Genomic DNA, 20,252 nt, shown 5'->3' on the forward strand with positions numbered 1-20,252 from the left:
CTGCTGCCTTTACTCACTCTAGGCTGTTTGTGATCATTGCCAGAGACTTGGAAAGACCACATTCTTCATCCTCCAGCTCCCAAGCCCAATATCCTTGGATTAGCTGGTCTGCCCTGCTTTTGACTTCCATAGACTGGCAACCATCCACCTTCTGTCTCCCATTCTTTTTTGCGATTTTCTTTGAAAATTGTACAGTTTACATCAAAGCTCTTTAAACTTGACCTTTTATGAACTTGACAAAAAAAAAAAAAATCAGTGCGCCCATTAGCAGCTAAAGCTGGTGAGCAGGAAGACTTCTGAAGCAGGTAAAGATAGGTTGAGACTGAGTGGCTTCAAAGATCTGCTGTAAAATAATAATCTGATGTAACTTCACTATTATTTATCAACATGTATTTAACTCTGATGGCTGCCATTGAGATTCGCATTTCCTGCAGATGGAAGCCATTGAGGAGAGAGCAATAGTCTCACAGTTCTAGGGTATTAGACTGTCACACAGCATTTCTTATGTCACTGTATACTCATAAAATAGATGAGGAATAATCAGTCAGTATGTCACCAGAGCAAGAAGCATATAAAAATGATTCAAACAGGTAATTTAAAAACAAATTGCAATTTGAAAATGGTTAACAAATGCTCTTCATATACTATGGAGCCAGCGGGTGGGGGGAAGTGACTTGTTTCCATATAGCTCAAAGTCATCTGGGAAATCAGGATATTACCCAGTGAAATGAAAATGGTGAGTGGGGTGAGCCACATCCAAGGAATCAATCAATCAATAATGATTCAATTAAAGGATCCAATAATGATTGGATTAAAGGATAAACAAAATGAATGAATGGATAGTTTGAAAGACCAAAGTGTTTAGATGTACAGACTTATCTTGAGTGCTGGTAACTTCTTGTTTCTGGGGATATGGCTTTGGCCCAATTAGAAGACAGATATAAAAATAATATCAACATATGGTAATAAGTTCAACGATGAAATCACTTACAGTATTCCCAATGTTTAGGGAACAGGATAGGGAGTAAGATTTGTGGTTTGGGAAGGCTTCCTAGGGTGGCATCTTAAACAGACTCTTCAAGTTTGATTTGGAATCGATGCAATGAGACCAAGAGTTGAGGACAGTCCAGATGGAAGGGATCGCATGAACAACTATTATGGAGACTATCTGAAACTACAAGTATGTTAGTATCCCTGGAGTGAGTGTGGGTCAGAGGAAATGGGGCAGATATGTTTGGAAAAGTAGTCTGGTCAGGAAAGGTTCTGTAAGTCTCTCTAAAGAGATTGGCGTCTCTCCTGTAGTTAAAAGGGAAGCTGTCAGTGGATGACATGATCAGAATTGAGTTTCAGGATGACCACGCTGGCTGCTGTGTGGAGATTAAATTATAAATGGGACAAGACTTAAATAAGAGAGAAGAATTGGGAGAGATTGTAACAGTAATGTTGGTGAAGGATGATCAGGGCTGGATCCAGGATCACGGTGGGCTGGAGAGAAGAGGATGTTTGCAGAATATCTTAGAAATAAAATATCATAATTTGGCAACTGATAGAAAATAGAAGCTGATAAGGGAGTGAGTTTTAGATCTATGTCTCAGTGCTTGACTTGGACAACAGGGGAGATGATGGAGAGTGGTAAGGCAGAACCCTTATTTTCCTACACTTTGCAGGGTCCAAAGAGAGTTCCCCTGACCTTTCCCCTATTTCTGACCTTGCTAAATAAGGAGGGAGAGGATGATTGCACATTTATAAATTCTCTTCCCCCAGGTTAGGTGTCTGGGGCTCAGGTGGAGGAGTAGCTAATTTGATTGATGAGATAGGTGATACCCTGATAATTGGGGGACTAAATCTCTCTATGGGGTGAGTTTAAAGTTCATTGCTCCTGTGTGGCACAACCTAATATTATTTTTTAAAAAATTATTTCACACACTCCTTTGCCTTTCAGTGTCCAAGTAGTGAGCCCCAGTTAGGGAAGGAAGTGTGCATATCCTAAGTGTTAATGGGTTAGTGAAGTGGTCCCTATCAAACCCAGTTGTCTTCAATGGTAGATAGAAGGGGCATGTCCTGGGCCTCAGGCCTAAGCCTCATCCTTCCTACTAACAAGTCTTGGGTGTTGGGGGCTACAGTGCCACCAATATCTAAGCTGATGTTTCATCTTCTTTTAGCTCTTCATGTCTATGCTCTATGAATCAACTTGAGAGGACAAGGGACTGTCCTTGGTGTGAGAAATAAGGGAGGGAATGTCCGGACAATTTACAGAAGTAGAGAGTTCAAGAGGAAGAATGAGTCTGGGTCATGATTATGAATTCAGTTTTGGGTGGGTGTGCTATTAGTAGGTATAGAGAAGGAATTTGACTTTATAAGTTTGAAGTGGATCTAGCCTTGGTGTGTCCCGGCAAAACTAAACTTAAGCTCTTTTGAAGCAGTGTTGGCTCCGTGATGAACCATGAGTCGATATGAAGGATAAAGCGAATGTTCATACATATTGACAACAAATAACAGATATACACAGTCTTTGCTACATACACAGGGAACATTCTGCCCAAATCCTTTTAGAGAATAGGAATTATTAATAAGTCTTACAAGTTCAAGTACAACAAAAGTCTTTGTGATAAATATTCTTGTAAGGAAAAGATTTTCAAGTTGGGCGCAGTGGCACATGCCTGTAATTCCAACAACTTGGAAGGCTGAAATTGGAGGATCACCAGGTTGGGCAACTTAATGGGACACTGTCCCAAATTAAAATAAATAAATAAATAAACAATCAAACAAATAAAGGAAAGAAAGAAGGCTGGGAGTGCAGCTCGTGATAGCACTACTGGGTACAATCCCCAGTGTTCAAAAAAAAAATTTTTTTTTTCAATTATCCAATAAAGTTTTATTTTCACCCTGAGCAATAATCAGCAGAGTACAATTTTATTTCAAACACTATATTTGGGTACTTTCTTTAAATTTGATATTTGGACTCATTCTATAATTCATAAGCACATTAGTTATGAGGACACGCATGTGCGCGTGCGCGCACACACACACACACACACACACACACACACACAGGATATAAAGAGTAGAAAGTCCCATAAAGACTCTTTGGCTCTTTCTTAATCATGCAAAGTCAGATTCCCTTGGTTTCTGTTTTACTGGGAGAAAGGTATTCAGGTGAAGGCAGGGCAAAGGCCATTTATGAATTCATTTGTTAATTTGTTAGTCAACATGTTAAGTCTTCATAAAAAGAACCACAAGCAGCTCAGTCCTGGGGACAGGAAGTGAAGAAGCCTGATTTCCTGGGATTGCCCTGTGAGGTATTAATCATGACAAGATCTGGTAATGAGGCTGATTAGAGAGGTGTACAAAAAGGGAAGAAAAGAAAGCCAATATGCTGAATGGCTGATTCACAAGAAGTCAATTTATTGAAGGATCAGTTCACTAAATGAACAAAATTTATCTATTTTACCCTACTTAGAGATTTAACAAAGATGTATTTTAAGCATTATTGTTTTCAACATAATACATGAATGTGAATAGTGTTTCCTATGAATGTTTTAAGACTATATTTTAAAAATGCACTTAATCATCAAGTATGTTCTTACTAATGTGTTCCTCTTAGCAGTATTTTAAAATTGGCCTGATTTTTTTTTAAAAAAAGCTGTTTCCTAGTGGGCTTAGTTTCTTTATAAATATATTATTAAGAATATATTTATAGATATCTTTCTTGAGTAGTGTGTAAATATACTCTGCTAATAGAATAAACATTTAACATTTCATTCAGGAGCCTTTTAGTTTATACTGATTTCTTTTTTCCAAATCCTTTTATTTCTTTATTAAATTATTTATTTATTCGAATTTGTTATACATGATGGCAGAATGCAATTCATTCCATATTACACCGATAGAGCACAATATTTCAAGTCACTGGTTGTATGCAAAGTATTTTCACACCATTCGTGTTAGGCATTTGCTGTTTTGGTAACACTTAGGCATCATTCAGATTGTTGTGGCAATTTCACATTTTGACAACTTTGATGGACTTGTCAACTTTATCCATTAACCAAAATTTGTTTCATTTACCTATTCACTAAGGATATAGTAGCTGATTTGGGATGGTAATATTTAACAGTTTTTTGAAAATTCAGTCAAGTTTTTATTTTGTCCTCATGACATCAGTTTACTGAATGTTCAATTGGTGTCTGGTCTTGTTATCAAAACAGGGGGGATTTGGATGAGAATGGTGGGACCTTCTGCTGAAGGAATGTTGAAGAGTAAAACCAGCAAAACATACAGTCTGGCTTGCTGATCTAGAGAGAGAGGAAACCCAGGCAGAGGAGGGGAGACCAACAGACACAGAGAGTGGGAGGGCATGGCCAAAGTGGAGGTTCAGGGAGGAACAGAGGACAGAGAGAAGATGGGACTGGAGACAGAGGGTGTCTGGAACACAGAGAGGGAAAGGTAGAGGAGCAGAGAGATAGAGATAAGAGGAGTCCCCAAATAGGGGCCCTTTGAGGCCTTACTTGCATTGGCTAACCAATTTAATGTGGGTTATGATAGAACTATGTAGAGTCACAATGGTCATACAAAATTTTTGGTTCGTAGCTAAATTTAATACAGTCATCAAAATGATTAATTGGGAATGGCTTTTTTGGCAAATTGGTTTTAGACACATTGACTATCGCTGCATTAGGCATCCCTCAATATGAGCATTCAGAGGATCCATGGCAGAGGAATTGGCCCAGGGCTATGGCTATAAGCATGAAAATGGTTTAGAAGACTGTCACTTGGGAGCCATTGATGTAAGTGGTAATGGCTGAGGGTCCTGTGAAAGATGTAATTGGGCCTTGGATGAGCAAATAATTAAGAAGAGGGGGAAGATCTGGGAAAAATTTGAGTAGGGATACTTGAATGTGATTGGATTCCAGGATCTGGTGGGTGGGGGATGGCAGGCAGTTAGCTAGTTAGAGAGGAGCCAAGAATAAAGGATGTGTATGTCACCAGAGACATTAAAATAATTTAAGCAAGTACAATAATTAGATTTGTACTTCAGGAAGATAACTCCTGTTAGTGTTTGTGTGTTATCTAGAAAGGTTTATATCTCGAGGCAGAGATTGATTCTGAAACTCTTCTAGTGTTTCAGATATTAGTTAAAGAGGGATTTTTAGAAAGAAGTGGCAGAAGAGATGAGCATTTAGATCTGGACATCATTTGTGTCCAGGATCAACTATTAAACACTGTGGGTTTTAATGATCCTTTCTAGCTAGTCAGAGAAACAAAGATGGTCTGGGTTCAAGAATGTGGGAAGTGTAAGAAGAGAAGTCTGTGAAGGATCCTGACACTGTCAGAGAGGTGAGGGGGTACCGGATGGGTATAGGAAAGAAAACTAGAGAAGATATGAATTAGAAGTAGAGAATTAAGTAGATATAAAATTACTTGGCTGAGAGCTCTTCAGGAACTTTCACATAATATTTAATATACTGAATATTGATATTTATGTCTCTATGGCCCAATGAATACTGAGCTGCTTAAGAAATAGAGACAGACCCCATTCATCTTTGTAGACTCAATCTCTTGCACTTATTAAGCTTATAAAATATATTTTTATTTGGACTGAAAATAACTACCATAAGCATAGATCGTGAGGTAGCCAGCATAGGGAGGCAGAATAGTCAACTAAAACCAAATAAATCAGAATCCATGGGTAGAACAGGCTCCTGGCTTCTTGCTTCCCATCTGTGTTCATACCAACAAATTTAGTCCTCTTCCAGAAAAAATTCAATCTTTCTAGGAATCAAGAGTTCTAGTTTCCAGACTTCAAGGAGGGTCTCCTTCTGTGGGATCTCATGAGGGCAGACTGCAGGGCAATAGATTACTGGATCCCTTCTGAGCTGAAATGAGTGGAGCTGCTGTCCATTTATGGCCCAGGAGACCCCACCTGTCATTTCACACGGCAGAGCATCACAGACATGGTTCTGCCTTCTGTTCACTTTGGTTTCCCACTTTCCTGAGATGTGCTTCTTTGTATGTTTGTCTTTATCTTCTAGAAGTTCCAGATTTCATGGATGTTCCTCAAGTTAGTTTATATTTAGGGTCCAATTTGATTAGTTTAATTATTATCCTCTTTTCACTCTTTGAACCTGCATATTCTATTGGAAACAATGTGCTTTTGAGTTTGAGAACTAATGACAACCATTCTTAATACAGTCATTAACATGAGGTTTTTTTTATTTGGTCCATAAATTTAATGTTATTGTTTCCAATTAATTTGTGGGGCTTTCCCACAAATTGTAATATTATGAACTTTATTGTATGAATAGGACACTAAAGATGAAAATGAAAAATTGGGAGTTATTTTTTAGGCCTTTTTTTCTTATCAGATCACTTCTGCAATGATATCTCCCATATTTTAATTATTATTTATTTTTATCTGATCCATTAGCACATTAAGTTTTTATAAAATGTTTTAGCATATAATATAGAAAGAAACAGAAAATTATATGAATTGTTTAGATAAATGAGGGTATCTTTATAATCTAAAGAGCCTTTCAGAAGCATTACCTTTATTTTGACCACATTATATGATTTCAGTGCAATAATGATAGAAACAAATAACAAAAATAACTAGAAGGACTATATATACAGAAATAAAAATATAGCACAAAGAACTCATAGATCATAGAATAAAATCTGATAGAAATTAGGAAGTATTTAGAATTGAATATGGAAAACACTATGGATCATCTGGTAGATGCAGTTAGAGTCATAGGAAGAGAAAGTAATTTTAAATGTTTGTATTAGAGGAGAAAACTTGAAAATCAACATGCCAGGCATCCAACAAAGGAGGTTATGAAAATATTAGCAGAACATACTAAAGATAATAGAAGGAAGTAAAAATGAGTGGTAATAAATGTATTGCTATTTGTTGAAATATGATTTAAGATAGATTTCTAAGTCATTTTATCCCTTGGCAATGGGCACCGCACGCACTTACTTGTTTTTCTCTGGTTGATCTGTCTTTTGTTACAGGAATCTGTCCCAACTGTCCCAATTATGAACTTACAGAGTTCAGAAAAAAAAGTCTTTCTCTCCTTCATAGGGGAGACTAAAATCAATGTAGATATTAATCTTATTCAATCAGAAAAAGACTTGATGAAGAACGGTGGAATGTGATGGACATCATTATCCAAGTGCATGTAGGAAGACTTGAATTGGGTGTCAACAGACTTTATATACAAACAGAGATATGAAAAATTGAGGCATATATGTGTAATAAGAATTGTAATGCATTCTGCTGTCATGTATTTAAAAAAATAAAATCAATAAAACTAAAAAAAAGACTTGATGGCAGAAAGATATAATTTTGCCACAATGCATTAATAGAAATGTGGTAAACATGACCTGAGAAGCTCATCCTCAAATTTACATGAAGTGCAAATAGTTAAGAAAAGAAAATGAACTCCTGATTAAAAAAGAATAAGATAGATGTCTTATTTGATAACATATCAATATGTAAAAAAAAAACTCAATTGTGGTATTTGTCTTAGGTAGATATAATACCTGAGACAATAATAGAGCAGATTAATAGACCAGAATAGAGATCCAAAAACATATCCATGCACACATGGAAATGTAATATATGATACATGTGTGTTTTTAGATCAATGGAAAAATAATACATTGTCCAGTGACTGATGTTGGGGCAATTGGTTAACTCTATATAAAAAAATTTAGATGCCTACTTCACACCTACCACAGAAGCCAATTCCAGATGATTAAAGACTTAATTATAAAAGGTAAAGCTGCAAAATATTTAGAAAATGGTATGGGAAAAATCCTTTTGAACTTGCTTAACAATGAAATGTTCAGAGAAGAAAATGTATTACTTTATATTGTTGGGCTTGGGGAATGGAGGATGAGGATAGAAACTAGTGTGGTGCATGTAGCAGATGATCAGAAAAAGGGCTGGCTTAGACTCCAAATAATAAAAACAAGTAAAATTGACTTCAACTTCTTCTGAGCAATGAAATGTTTTATTCAAAATTTTCAGTGAGATTTTTCCTTCCAGTTACTTGTTCTGCCTGTTTTTAGGCTGGTTTCTGATGTTGCACTGTCTTAAGAATTCCAGGAAATCCAATATCCTGACAAGTTTGTCTCTGGAATCAGGAAAAGGCTGTATGGCTGGCTAGCCCCTCCTGGCATTGCTTTAGGAGCATAGTGGAGAAAAGAGGCACACACAGAAGCCAGGTTTGCAGAAGGAAAAATGAGGGTGGATCAATCACTAGCAATGTGAGACAGCACTGCCAGACGATCCTGTTAATTTATTTCCAAATAATTTAACTTGAAGACTGTAATTGTCTTGATTCATTATTGGCCATTATCGTCATGATTACTGTCACCAAAAGCAGCTTTTTTTTTTGGTGGTGGCGCTGGGAATTGAACCCAGAGCCCCAGGAATGCTAGGCAAGCACTCTATCGCTCAACTGCAGCCCCAGCTTTACCACTGAACTACAGCCCCAGCCTAACCATCAGCAGAATGACAGCTTCTGCTCAAAGTCAGCTTTAAAATCTGAGTCTTATCCTTAAGAATCTGTGAACTACGCAGTAAAGATGAAGATGTAGTCAAGGAAGAGGCATGGACCAATGATCCAACATTCACTTAGAAACCCCCGCTTAACAAAAGATTCCATTGCTTGTATTTGTTGGCTATTTTTTATCTGTTTCTGTTAACTTTGTACGACAACCAGGCAAACCAATTTCATGAGCTTTTGCCCTCCTGTTCCACAAATAAAGCTTGCAATTTCTTTATAGTCAATATTTTAATTACTTTAAATCCCATAGTTACTGAGATCATCTTTGAAAATAAAAAAAAAAAAAACTAAAGCAGTTAATTTGTCATAGAATCTTATTGATGCAGAACAGTACGCTAAGAATTTGTTCCTTTTAAACTTCATCAGTATTGCCAGTATATCATCATATGTTTATTATCTTCTTTGATATATAACTTTCAACTCTATTTTAACACGATGATGTTCTCTTGTGAGTTTGGCTGTTCAATGTTGCTCTGCATTTCTCATTTTTGACAAGAACCTTTGTAAAGCTGTGGGGGTGCAGGAGAGAGAGTTTGAGCTTGGTTTCAGATTTGGATTCTATCCTAGTTGGTTGTTGGACCCTTAAAGTTATTTCAAAACCCTGACCCTACACTTTCTCATCTGTATAATGGGCATAATAGCAGGGTAGTTTATGTAGAACAAGCAGTACTCAGTAATTTCTTCGTAAAAGAATATCAAAATGTATTAAAAATATTTTATGAAAGTAAATAGGAAGTGAAAGGATTATATTATAGTCCACCCACTCTGATAAAGCCTTCAGAATTTTAGGAGGACTGATCATTGACAGTCACAATATTCCGGTGGGGCAACAAAACCCTAGGATTTGGTTAAGACCCCTGAATTGTAAAACCAACTCTCTTACTCTTTGGCACTTTCACTGATAATAGCCTTTTAAACAAAACAACAACAAAAAGGAGAAAATTACATACAAAATGTGAAATTTTAAAATGACACTTGAAACTTTAAAATGTGACGGATTGTGTTGAAAGATGATTCACCTTGAAAGCAAATGAAAAATAATTTAATTAAGCATTGAGAAAAAGCAGGCGAAAACCTAGAGATGAATAAAGAGTGAATTTTCAGGGATCTGCTTGTTGTCGTGACGAGCCGTGGGACTATGTGCAAACACTAGTTGCCTTGTGGGTTGTAATTTTACTTAAACATCACATAATTATTTTTCCATAATTAAGGAAACATAACATATTACAAAGCATTTGGGAAATAGAGAAATGAAAACTGTTTTCCTTCCGGACTTTTGCTTGTTATGTGCTTTCTGAGGATGCAGTGATTGTTTATATGCAATTTTTAAACTTGTATTTTTTTTCCAGTTAATATTATGCTGAAGCCCTTTAAAGTGCTAATCGATATATTACAGTATTATGACTAAACTTGCTTTTTATTGTGACACTGAAGTGGCTTCCAAAATTTTACTTGAATAATCATTGTGAACAACTTTGCTTTTGGAAGTTTTCAAAGGAATTTTATCTGTAGGGTCATTTGAGTTTTAAGGGGAAAGATAATCCCTCAAAACAATATTCAGCTAAATCTCCCTCCGGTCCTTCCAGGGCCCAGCACCATTTATCTGCCTGATGTGCTACTTGCTTCAGCTGCTCTGTGCTGGTAAAGGAAGTTATGTTTAAAATTTAGTTTCACCTGAACCAATTGTACAAGGTCAATGGGGGAAGAGAGATGAGGAAGAAGAGAACAAATGGAGAGAAACTAAATATTTAAAAATGCTTCTAGAATTTTATGGAAACATCTACTCCTTCAACCCCAATAAGACGGTTGGACTGATCTGCAGATGCCACTCTTTCTCTCGTTAATGCTGCATTTTGCCCCTTTGTCTTTCTTCTTGCTCCCTCATTCCTTCCCTGCTTCCAGGTTATCCATGCAACGATTCCGAGAGCTCTTTGAATTTGTCTTGTCCTCTTTGAGTCCTCTCACAGTTTCTGCTTTCCTTCCCTACCACATGTCCAGTGCTACAGAAACAGGATTTCTTCACATCAGCCAGCATTTATTGAGCATCTACTGTGTGCCAGTTAAGGTACAAAGGTCTGGAAATTCGACAGAGAGTAAAACAGTCTGTTCAGGTAAAGAGGATGATGGGGCTGGGGGAAGGGTAGGGATTGTGGTTGGATATCAAAAGGCAGAACTGTAGTTAGCTAAGAGTGGCGTGTGTGTGTGTGTGTGTGTGTGTGTGTGTGTGTGTGTGTGTGTATGAAAGTCAATTCCGACAGGGGACAGCATTCACAAAGCCATGTGGTGCATGCAACATCAGAGGAGAAGGCAGGTCGGTGTCTGAAGCCCTGCTCCTTCAGTAAAGAGCCCATCCCACATCTCAAGACACAAAGCTCAGTTGCCTAGTGTTTCCTGGTCACCATCCTCTCTGCAGCCAGGTAAAACCTGCTGACAAGTGCCCAGGGTCCCAGTGCAGTTACCTTTTCTCATCGTGTCTGTAAGATGAGGAAGTCCGGCCACTGGTCCATATGAACATCTTAGAAGATGGTGGTCCAGGGTCTCCTTTCCTTGTGGTGGAAGTCCTGGAGGAATGGCGAAAAGACCTAGAAGAGGTATGCATCATGGTTAAATCTATTCTTTTGAGTTCTGGAACTTTGTATTAGCAACCAATAGCTCTCAGTGGATTGACTTTCTTAAACAACACCAGGTTTTTTGATGCCTCGGGGACTGGCTCTCTATGCTGGCTGCACAATGAAATCAACTGGGAATCTTTTTAAAAACACACTCATGTCTGGTCCCTCCTTCAGAAATTCGCATTCCATTTTTTTTTTTTTTAAAGCTTCGTCATTATTTCTAATGCTTTGCTAGACTCAAGCCACTGCTTTAGGGGGCTAATGGTTTTGATGTTAAGATCCTGTTTCCTGTCAGGCGCAGTAATCCCAGAGGCTCAAGAGGCTGAGGCAGGAGGATTGCAAGTTCAAAACTAGCCTTTGTAACCTAGTGAGGCCCTAAGAAACCTAGTGAGACCCTGTCTTAAAAGAATAAAATGGGTTGGGGTTGTGACTCAGCAGTTAAACGCTCCTGGGTTCAAATCCCAAGTACCAAAAAAAAAAAAAAAAAAAAAAAAAAAAAAAAAAAAATCCTATTTCCCCTGTATTGTATTCTTCAAAATATAATATTGGTACAGTTTCATACTCTATAGTATGTCATATTTCCCTTAGAATTTTTGTTCAGAGTTGGTTACTAAAATTCTACTGTCCTTTCCTCTCCAACATTTTCCCTTGATGCTGAGATGTGACACAAACTATCATCTTTTAACTGTGCTCTGCCAATGTTGTGGGTTCAGCTTCTGGCAGTTAAGATGCTGTCTGATAAAGTCTAGCAGCAGTGGCTCCAGATACTCAGTGGCTCCTAGAGGTCAGGTTTATAGACTCAAGAGGCAAGGAATTATAGGAATGCTGTATTCTTTTGATTATGTCTTGACTTTGGGAGAAGTTATTTCATCTCCAAATAGCACTAAAGAGTTAGCTATTATTATTATTATTTATTTATTTTCTACATAATAATAACTTTCTGTAGAGGAGGAAATATGAAATATCATAGATACATTAATCAAATATAAGAGTTAAGATGATATTTGATATGGTAGTGTATTCATATATGAACAAAGGAAAGTTATGTCTGAATCATCCTACTGTCTTTCCTATTCCCATCCCCTCTCCCTTCCCTTCATTCCCCTTTGTCTAATCCAAAGTACTCTGTACTTCCCTGCTCCATTATTGTGGGTTAGCATCCAGATATCAGAGAGAACTTTTGGCCTTTGTTTTTTGGGGATATTGGCTTATTTCACTCAGCCTGTATTCTCCAGTTCCATCTGTTTATCAATAAATGCCAAAATTTCATTCTTCTTTATGGTTGAGTGATATTCCATTGTGTATATATACCACATTTTCTTTATCCATTCATCTGTTGAAGGGCACCTGGGTTTGTTCCATAGCTTAGCTATTGAGAATTGAGCTGCTATAAACACTGATGTGGCTGCATTACTGTAGTATGCTGATTTTAAGTCCTTTGGGTATAAACCAAGGACTGGGATAACTGGGTTAAATGGTGGTTTCATTCCAAGTTTTCTGAGGAATCTCCATACTGCTTTCCAGAGTGGTTGTAGCAGTTTTAGTCCCACCAGCAATGTACAAATGAAACTTTTCTCCTATATCCTTGCCAACATTTATTGTTACTTGTATTCTTGATAATTGCCATTCTGACTGGAGTGAGATAAACTCTACATCATGTTCAACCACAAGAATGGGATCCTAATTAGAATAAGTTATACTCCATGTATATATAATATGTCAAAATTCACTCCAGTGTCATGTGTATCTAAAAAGAACAAATTAAAAAAAGATAAAAAATTAAATGTTTATGAACTCTAAAAAATGATATTTGATACATTTGAATAAAGGAAGGTAGAAAGGTGATTCCTTCACAGGTGCAAATCAATAGTGTCTTTCTTATCAGTTAAAGCACAGTATTAATGATAAATGTGAGACTAGAAATAATATTGGTGACTGTATACTCTATTAGCTACTATATGCCAGGCACTTTGCATCTATTAGCTATGCACACATCATGAGAGGCCCGTGCAGATATCCATGTTATGCCTATACCACGAAAACCCTGGAAGGTGAGCAGTGATATTATTTTCAAATTATGAGTGATGCTCTCAAGAGATTCAGATATTTGCTTACATTTAGAAGAGGTGGAGCCAGGCTTCAAACCCATAGTTGCTGGCCTCCCATTCCAGCCCAGTGCTTTTAAGCTGTAGTATGCATTTGAATTGGGGCTCTGTGCCAATGCTGATTCTGATTCCATGGGTCTGTGGCAGGGCCCAAGGTTCTGCATGGGTAACACCCTCTACACTGGGCAAAGGCTTAGGGTATGTACTCAGAGTATGTCATTGGTTATAGGTCCACTTCATCACTACCTAGCTGTCTGACCTTGAGAAAGTCACTTAACCTCTCCAGGGCTGAGTGTTATTTTAAATAACTTTGTGCCATGGAGAGTTTGAAACAGATAACCTTTAAGTTTGTTCTTAGCGCCAGTATTTTGTGATTCAGTAAATTGAAGAATGAATGTAAGCATATATTAAGTCATGGTGCATTGACTTTCTGAGAACAGGTCCTAAGAGTAGATCACTGTCTACAACCCTTGGGTCAGGACCAGAAGGTTAAGGCGCAGGAGCTGTGGGAGGTAGCAAAGCCTTAATAGTCAGTAAAGATGCAAGAAGTTTTCCTTCTCCCTTGGTATCCCAGGGAAATGAAGGAATGAAAGGACCACCTGACTGGATAACCTAGACAGTTTTAGGAAGATTTAAAAATGGAATCTTCTATCTCTTTAAATGACATGAATCTGAGTTATTTAAAGTTATTTATGTTCCTTTTTGAACATCTTTAAAATATCCAGTAGAATAGGGATTAAATGCGTTATTGAAACCAGTTAGCCTTTGGGGCACGAGAATGATTTTAATCTAAGTTGACTGAGTAATTTCCTAAGAATGAGGATTGGTATAAACTCTCGGAGTTTTATTTTTTTTTGACATGGACCCTTGTGGAATCTGATCACATTAGTTATTCCTTCAACGAAGTGGGGGTGTGGGATAGACAAAGAAAAACAGCACAATTTGAGCGTAGGTAAAGCAATAAATTTCTAAGCACTGTCCTGCTGCTGGCTATTAGCCAGAATTTAACAGACACACCATAGAATTGTAAATGGTTTGAAATGATTCAAAGCGAAGGGTTTTAGCGATTTCAGTGTATTTAGGATACTTTTCAGCTGCGAGCCATTACTGCAGTGCTGAATCTTGGCTCTGTTGTTTTAAGATGATAGACAAAGGGGAGATGAAAGATACATTTATTCTAATTGACTGTCTAAATCTCGTTGGGAAGGACTTAACATCTCCTCAGGTTACTCCAATAAGTGGATTTGGAGTTTCTCCACTGCAGTTTTCTTTCATAAAGACAAACTTTTATTTAAAATTTGCTAAGTTCATTGTTAATTAAGATGAAAGTGAGGAGCTGCTTTAAGGACAACAATATAAAGATTCTGCAGAGGTTGAGGAAAAATTTCCAGGCTTCAAAGAAACTCCCAGAATTTAAAATATGTTAATGGAAGCTGGTTTGGAGATTTCTTCCTAGCTCAAAGGCAGTCCTCTTGAACTCCTTAAGTAATTAACTCAACTCTGCTCACTTTATAAGACAAGGAACATTTCATGTGAATTGTGATTAGGAAAGTGATGCAGAGAAACAAAAAAGTACTTGAGGAAATTTTGCAGTCTGGAATCCTAGAGTGAAACAGAGACCTGTTATGCTTGTGGCTGCACAGGGCAGTGGGGCAGGTGGAGACATGGATCTCAGGCCATCACTATAACCCATCTAGGAATGGGGTGAATCTGGCAGAGCCACTACTGTATGATGAGAACATATCTGAAAATCAGAAATCCTGACATAATCATCAGTGAGTCTGTGGTGAGATTTCTTTGTCTCAATAAATTATAAAGTGTCCCTCTGATGTCTCGGCACACTCCTTGCTAGCTTCTGCTTCCTTGATTCAGCTCCTGCCATTTACTCAGCCGCCCCCCACCCCCCACCGCCGTTCCATTATATGGTGAAGGAGCTATGCTGTTTCCAAGCCATCTTGGATGTCCCTTCTTCTGCAAAGCCTTCTCTGACACATACAAGCAGCTTCCTCATCTCTGCTTCTGCTAGAGCAAGGTGCAGTTTCTCCTGCATGTGCACAAATCTGCCTTCCCTGCTAGGTAGGCTGAGCATCTCCAAGGCAGGTCTGTCCCTTACACACCTATGGTACAATGCAGGACACATAGCAACACACTGGTTGTGTTTTCTGACTTGACCTCTAAGTATCTATCATATCTATAAGTGACACTGGTGCAGTGTACTGCTAACCCATCCTTCCTGACCCTTTCTTAGCTTGGGATGTTATTCCTTTTTTTAACTCCTCATTATTCCATTTCTTTCCTTCTCCCGAATGTCATGTTCCCTCTGTTCCTTTCATTGAGTTGGACAGCAAGTTTCTGTTGCTTGCTGAATTATCACTCAAAAAGCCCTTTGGAAAGGGCAGCATGGCCTAATGAGAAGAGGAGCAAGAACACAGATGGGGCTATTTGTTTGTTTGCCCTGTGGCATCACCACCTACCATCACTGTGATATTGGACAAACCAATTTAACATCTTTGTGTGTTTTAGTTTCCTCAACTGTAAAAATGGGAATAATAATACTTGCCTTTCCGGGTTGCTCGGATAATTAAATGGAACAATACATGCAAAACAACCTAAGTAGATCATAGCACATAATAGGTACATACTAAACATTAGTATGCTTCTTCTCCCCCACCGATTATTATACTTAAAAACAGATGGATTGGATTTTTCTCTTTGTAAACAAAATCCAATTAAGCCTCTTGGTACTTGTACATTGAGAGTATTGATTTTTTTTTTCTTTCTTTGGTCCAATGGACCTGGTAGCTGTCAGAGGAAATATCGAGATGATAAAATCTGCAGTACTTCCTCTTTAGCCTAAATTCTGATACCCATCCTGAGCAAGAGGAGCATGAAGGTAGTGCCTCTGAAGGCTGGTGATACATTAAAATCACCTGGGTGAACTTTTGAAAAATATTGGTGTTGGGCTCATCCCCGAACAATGAGAACTTCTGTGGGTGGATCTCTGACTTTGGTGTGTTTTTTTAAAAAGCTGTCCAGGTAATTGTGATGTGCCACCAAGGTGGGAAAAACTGCCACAACTTCTCAGGTTCTTAATTCGCCTAAGTGAAATCCTTTATAAATAGCCCTGTCTCTAGAAGCTTCCTCTGGAGAGCAGTGGTTCTTCAAGTGCAACTCTGTGCAGTGGCTTCTCGATTCCTCTCAGTGTTGGACCCCGAGGTGACAGCTGCAAGGACGAGTGAGATACGAAAGAGCAAAGTAGATGCAGTTTTCTGGTGTCAGTGGCCTTGAGCTATGCATATGGGAGACTCTTAATGCACTTTCCTTTATCGAATGAGAGCAGGAGCCAACAGAACTATTTAACACATAATTACATGCCTAATCTTGCATAAAATTGTAACACTAATGACATCACAGTGGAAGCCCAAAAGGTCACTCTGAGCACAGAAATTTAGGGTTTCTTCTGATGTGTGAGATTTTATTTTGCAGACAGCAAATTATATGTTCTCCCTAGGAGTCGAGTTGTTTTGGCTTCAGGGCTTTTGGGGGGAGAAGCCAAATGTATGGTGATAATTTTAGATCTAGTGATTTAATTTAGAAAACGTTGGTACTTATTATGAGCAGTTTTAAATGCCATTTGGATATTTTCCTCCAAAATCAACTACACACTTTACCTTATTTTAGTTCATTCATTTGTGCATCCATTTGCCAAATATTTATTAAGTGCTTCCTACATGCCAAGCACTGCACTGCATACCGTGGGTGCCAAGACATTCAGTCCTGTGTCTAAGCAGTGCATAGTCTATAGAGGAGTCAGAATAACAAGTCTATTCTAGATACTGGACCTGCTCTATTCAAGACTGCTATAACTTCTCAGTGGGAATCTCAAATTGTTCCTTTTCTTTCCACATGTTACTTAACCTCTCAACACGCTCAATTTTATATCATTGGTCATTTCCTTCTAAAAATGCTTTCCATTCTTGATAAAGAGGATGATACTTTCTTGGTTCTTCTTATTCTCTATAGACTCCTATAATTTCTTTTGTGGGTTCTTGTTTTTGACTCATCCCTTGACTGTTGTTGGTGTCATTTGGGGAGCTAGAAAGTACCACTGGACAATGACCACTGGACAATGCCTTATAACAGGAATGAAGAAGGCCTTTCTCCCCATTTAATGTCTAGGAGACAGAGTAGCCAGGTCATTTGCTACCATTTTGCAGAGGTAAGGAGGAAGTGCATTGCTGAATCCTGTTGCCTCTTTGAGAAGAATCAAATAAGAGAATAAGTCATTTTTTAGACTTTTATTGCAGATTGCCTTTCATTTACTGGGGTAACTGTGAATGGATTCCTTGACTAGAGGTGAGGTGCTGGTCACTTGTGACCCCTGTCACATGTGACATAGATCAACTGTTGTTCGTGTGTTCATGATGTGTTTGACTTCAGTTTCAGTAGGACGGATGTTAAGTATTGTACCGGCCCTTTAGCCTGCTAGTGTTTGGCTCATTGAGCTCAGCAATAGGCTTCTTCTTCTTCTTCTTCTTCTTCTTCTTCTTCTTCTTCTTCTTCTTCTTCTTCTCCTTCTCCTTCTCCTTCTCCTTCTCCTCCTCCTCCTCCTCCTCCTCCTCCTCCTCCTCCTCCTCCTCCTCCTCCTCCTCCGTCTCCTTCTCCTTCTTCTTCGCCTCAGAGGCTCAGGGATTCTAATCTTCCTTCTGTCATTGAGTAACCCTTTAACTACAGGAAAACACTGTCATGCCCCCAGCCTCACTATCTGCAAAAAGGTGACTAATGAGTTAAACCCTATCCATTTAGTTGATTCAGCTTTTATTTTTCCAACAGATATTTGTTGAAGACGTCACTCTGTGGCGAGCACTGAGTTTGGATTTTGGGATATAGTGATGGACACAACAGGTAATGACCCTCATTTTGGAGAAAACATGGTCTAGAGTGGGAAACAGACTGGTTAGACAAATGTGGATGGGTATTATCAACAAAAGACTGTTATGCATGTTTGCTAGATAGTGAAGTAAGCTTTGCCTCATGTCTATAGTCATGTGTCGAAGGGAAATGATCATCTCAAAGTTTAGTTGACAGAGCTTTGAAATTAGTGTCAGGATGAAATCCCAACTCTCTGATATAGTGATAATGTAACATAAATATATTGTTAAACTTCCCTGAGCTTCCTTTTCCTCATCAAGAAAACAGAATAATAACAGATATCATACTGGATTGCCATGTGGATGATTTGAAATAATATATGGCATTAAGTAGGCACTCAGTAAATGTTAGTTTTTTCCACTTTTCCCCCACAATTGTTCATACTGATATATCAAGCCATTCTGTTTGATTCATTTTTACAAAAAGAAAAAAAAAACACTTTGCAGAAATGGAGAACACATTTCCACATGGTCTTAATTAGTCCACTATTCCATAATTCATTTCTTAATGAGCTTTTCAAGTGGATAATCACAACTGATATTCAGTTTCATTCCTTCCATGCTACGTATTTAAAGCTAGTTTAACTGTTAAACATTTCACTCTATTGGGCATCACACATGCACAGCTGGTGTAAAAAAAAAAAAAACAAACCTGCTCACAGCTTAAGTGTGCCTTTTAGATTGCTACAAATGACAAATTCATGCTGAAATTATCCATTCCTTCTCAGTGCCCATGGCTTAGCTCTTCTACTTCAATTGAGAATCAAGGGAGTTAAACTATACTAGCTCTTTATAGATAAGAACTGGAGATGGCAACAACACGCATAAGCATGGGAGTCACTTTTCTAGACCTATATAAATAATGCATTTACATGCGTTATTTCATTTAACACAGAGTAACTCTTGTGAGAGTCCTTTCTATTTACCAGACAAAACTGATATTCAGAAAAGCAAGTAAAATTTCCCAGACCACATAGCTATTAAGTGGTGAAGCCAGAATTTTAGTGCAGCCCTGTTCAAGTGCACAGCAAACGATCTCTCTCACTGTACATTTTTGCTAGGCCCACCAAGTACCAACATCCCTATCAAAGAAATGCTTGCTCAATAATAGTGGCAACATTCAGCTTATTTATTCCTTGAATATTGCATTTTGCATTCACATTACATTTAGAGAGAAAGGGAAGATGAGATATGGTAGAAGAATATGGCAGCAGTGACCAGAAGGCAAGAAGGTACAACACGGAGAAGTGGGCCAGGTCCAAGCTCTGCTTCTCGCTTTGTGTCACCTGGGCAGCTTCCTACTACCTGTCTACTGCTGTCTTTTCTTCTTTTTACATTTAAAATTTTTATTTGTTCTTTTTAGTTACATATTACAGTAGAATGTATTTTGACATATTATACATTCATGGAGTATAACTTCCCATTTTTGTGGTTGTACATGATGTGGAGTTACACTGGTCGTGTATTCACATATGAACATAGGAATGTTATGTCTGATTCATTCTACTGTCTTTACCATGTCCATTCCCCTTCCTTTCCTCCAACTCCCCCTGTTCAATAAGTTGAAACTGTACCTCCATATTGTTAGTCAGCATCTGCATATCAGAGAGAATATTTGGCCTTTGGTTTTTGGGATTGGCTTATTTCATTTAGCATGATAATCTCCAGTTCCATCTATTTATCAGCAAATACCATAATTTCACTTCTCTTTATGGCTGAGAAATAATCCATTTGTGCCACATTTTCTTTATCCACTCATCTGCTGAAGGGCATCATAGCTTAGTTATTGTGATTTCAGCTGCTACAAACATTGATGTGGCTGTTTCACTATAGTATGCAGATTTTAAGTCCTTTGGGTATATGCTGAGGACTGGGATAACTGGGACAAGCGGTGGTTCCATTCCAAGTTTTCTAAGGAATCTCCATACTGCTTTCCAGAGTGGTTGCACCAATTTGTAGTTCCACCAACAGTGTATGAGTGTACCCTTTCCCCCACATCCTCAATTCTTCATAATCTGTTTCTTTTCTTTT

The 20,252-nt window shown here is 38.1% G+C and overlaps 1 protein-coding gene across 1 annotated transcript in view; it reads right to left on the minus strand.

Annotated features, from left to right (window-relative positions):
• Kcnmb2 (potassium calcium-activated channel subfamily M regulatory beta subunit 2) overlaps positions 1-11,088 on the minus strand; it is a 32,991-nt gene extending 21,903 nt beyond the window's left edge. The window contains exon 1 of the mRNA XM_076868754.2: positions 11,033-11,088. Within this exon, the coding sequence (XP_076724869.1) occupies positions 11,033-11,088 (56 nt within the window). The remainder of the gene's footprint in view (positions 1-11,032) is intronic.
• Positions 11,089-20,252: the final 9,164 nt, after the last annotated feature.

Source organism: Callospermophilus lateralis, chromosome 10 (genome assembly GCF_048772815.1).
Source record: "Callospermophilus lateralis isolate mCalLat2 chromosome 10, mCalLat2.hap1, whole genome shotgun sequence".
NCBI classification, from domain to species: domain Eukaryota; kingdom Metazoa; phylum Chordata; class Mammalia; order Rodentia; family Sciuridae; genus Callospermophilus; species Callospermophilus lateralis.